The sequence below is a fragment of the Myotis davidii genome, unplaced genomic scaffold (assembly GCF_000327345.1).
Source record: "Myotis davidii unplaced genomic scaffold, ASM32734v1 scaffold3578, whole genome shotgun sequence".
Taxonomy (NCBI): Eukaryota; Metazoa; Chordata; class Mammalia; order Chiroptera; family Vespertilionidae; genus Myotis; species Myotis davidii.
This window is the reverse complement of record NW_006289094.1, coordinates 358,149-358,528: the sequence shown is the minus strand read 5'-3', so window position 1 is coordinate 358,528 and position 380 is coordinate 358,149. Positions and strand designations below refer to the sequence as shown.

The window sequence follows — 380 nt, the reverse complement described above, 5'->3', positions numbered from 1 at the left end:
CGGGGGCGGAGGGGGCTCTGGGAGACAGCCGAGGGCGGCAGGAGGCCCTGAGGGTCTGAGCAGGGGGAGGCGTGGGCCGCCGTGGAGGGACGGGTGAGGGAGCCGTGTGTCCTCCAGAGAAGTCCAGGACCTTCTCGGAGCGAGAGAGCAAGTTCACGGTGAAGTTCTTCACGCTGCAGTTCTTTGCGCACTTCTCCTCGCTCGTCTACATCGCCTTCATCCTGGGCCGGTGAGCGCCTCCCTTCTCCCCCTCACTTAGCCTTGGGGACGCCTCCAGTCATGTGTGTGTGTGTGTGTGTGTGTGTGTGTGCGCGCGCGCACGTGTGTGCATGTGTGCATGTGTACATGTGTGTATCTGTACCTGCATGTGTGTATATGTA

The 380-nt window shown here is 61.8% G+C and overlaps 1 protein-coding gene across 1 annotated transcript in view; it reads left to right on the top strand.

Moving 5' to 3' along the window:
- ANO9 (anoctamin 9) overlaps positions 1 to 380 on the top strand; it is an 18,752-nt gene that overhangs the window by 12,323 nt on the left and 6,049 nt on the right. Inside the window, exon 11 of the mRNA XM_015562392.1 lies at positions 69 to 229. Coding sequence (XP_015417878.1) covers positions 69 to 229 — 161 coding nt within the window. The remainder of the gene's footprint in view (positions 1 to 68; positions 230 to 380) is intronic.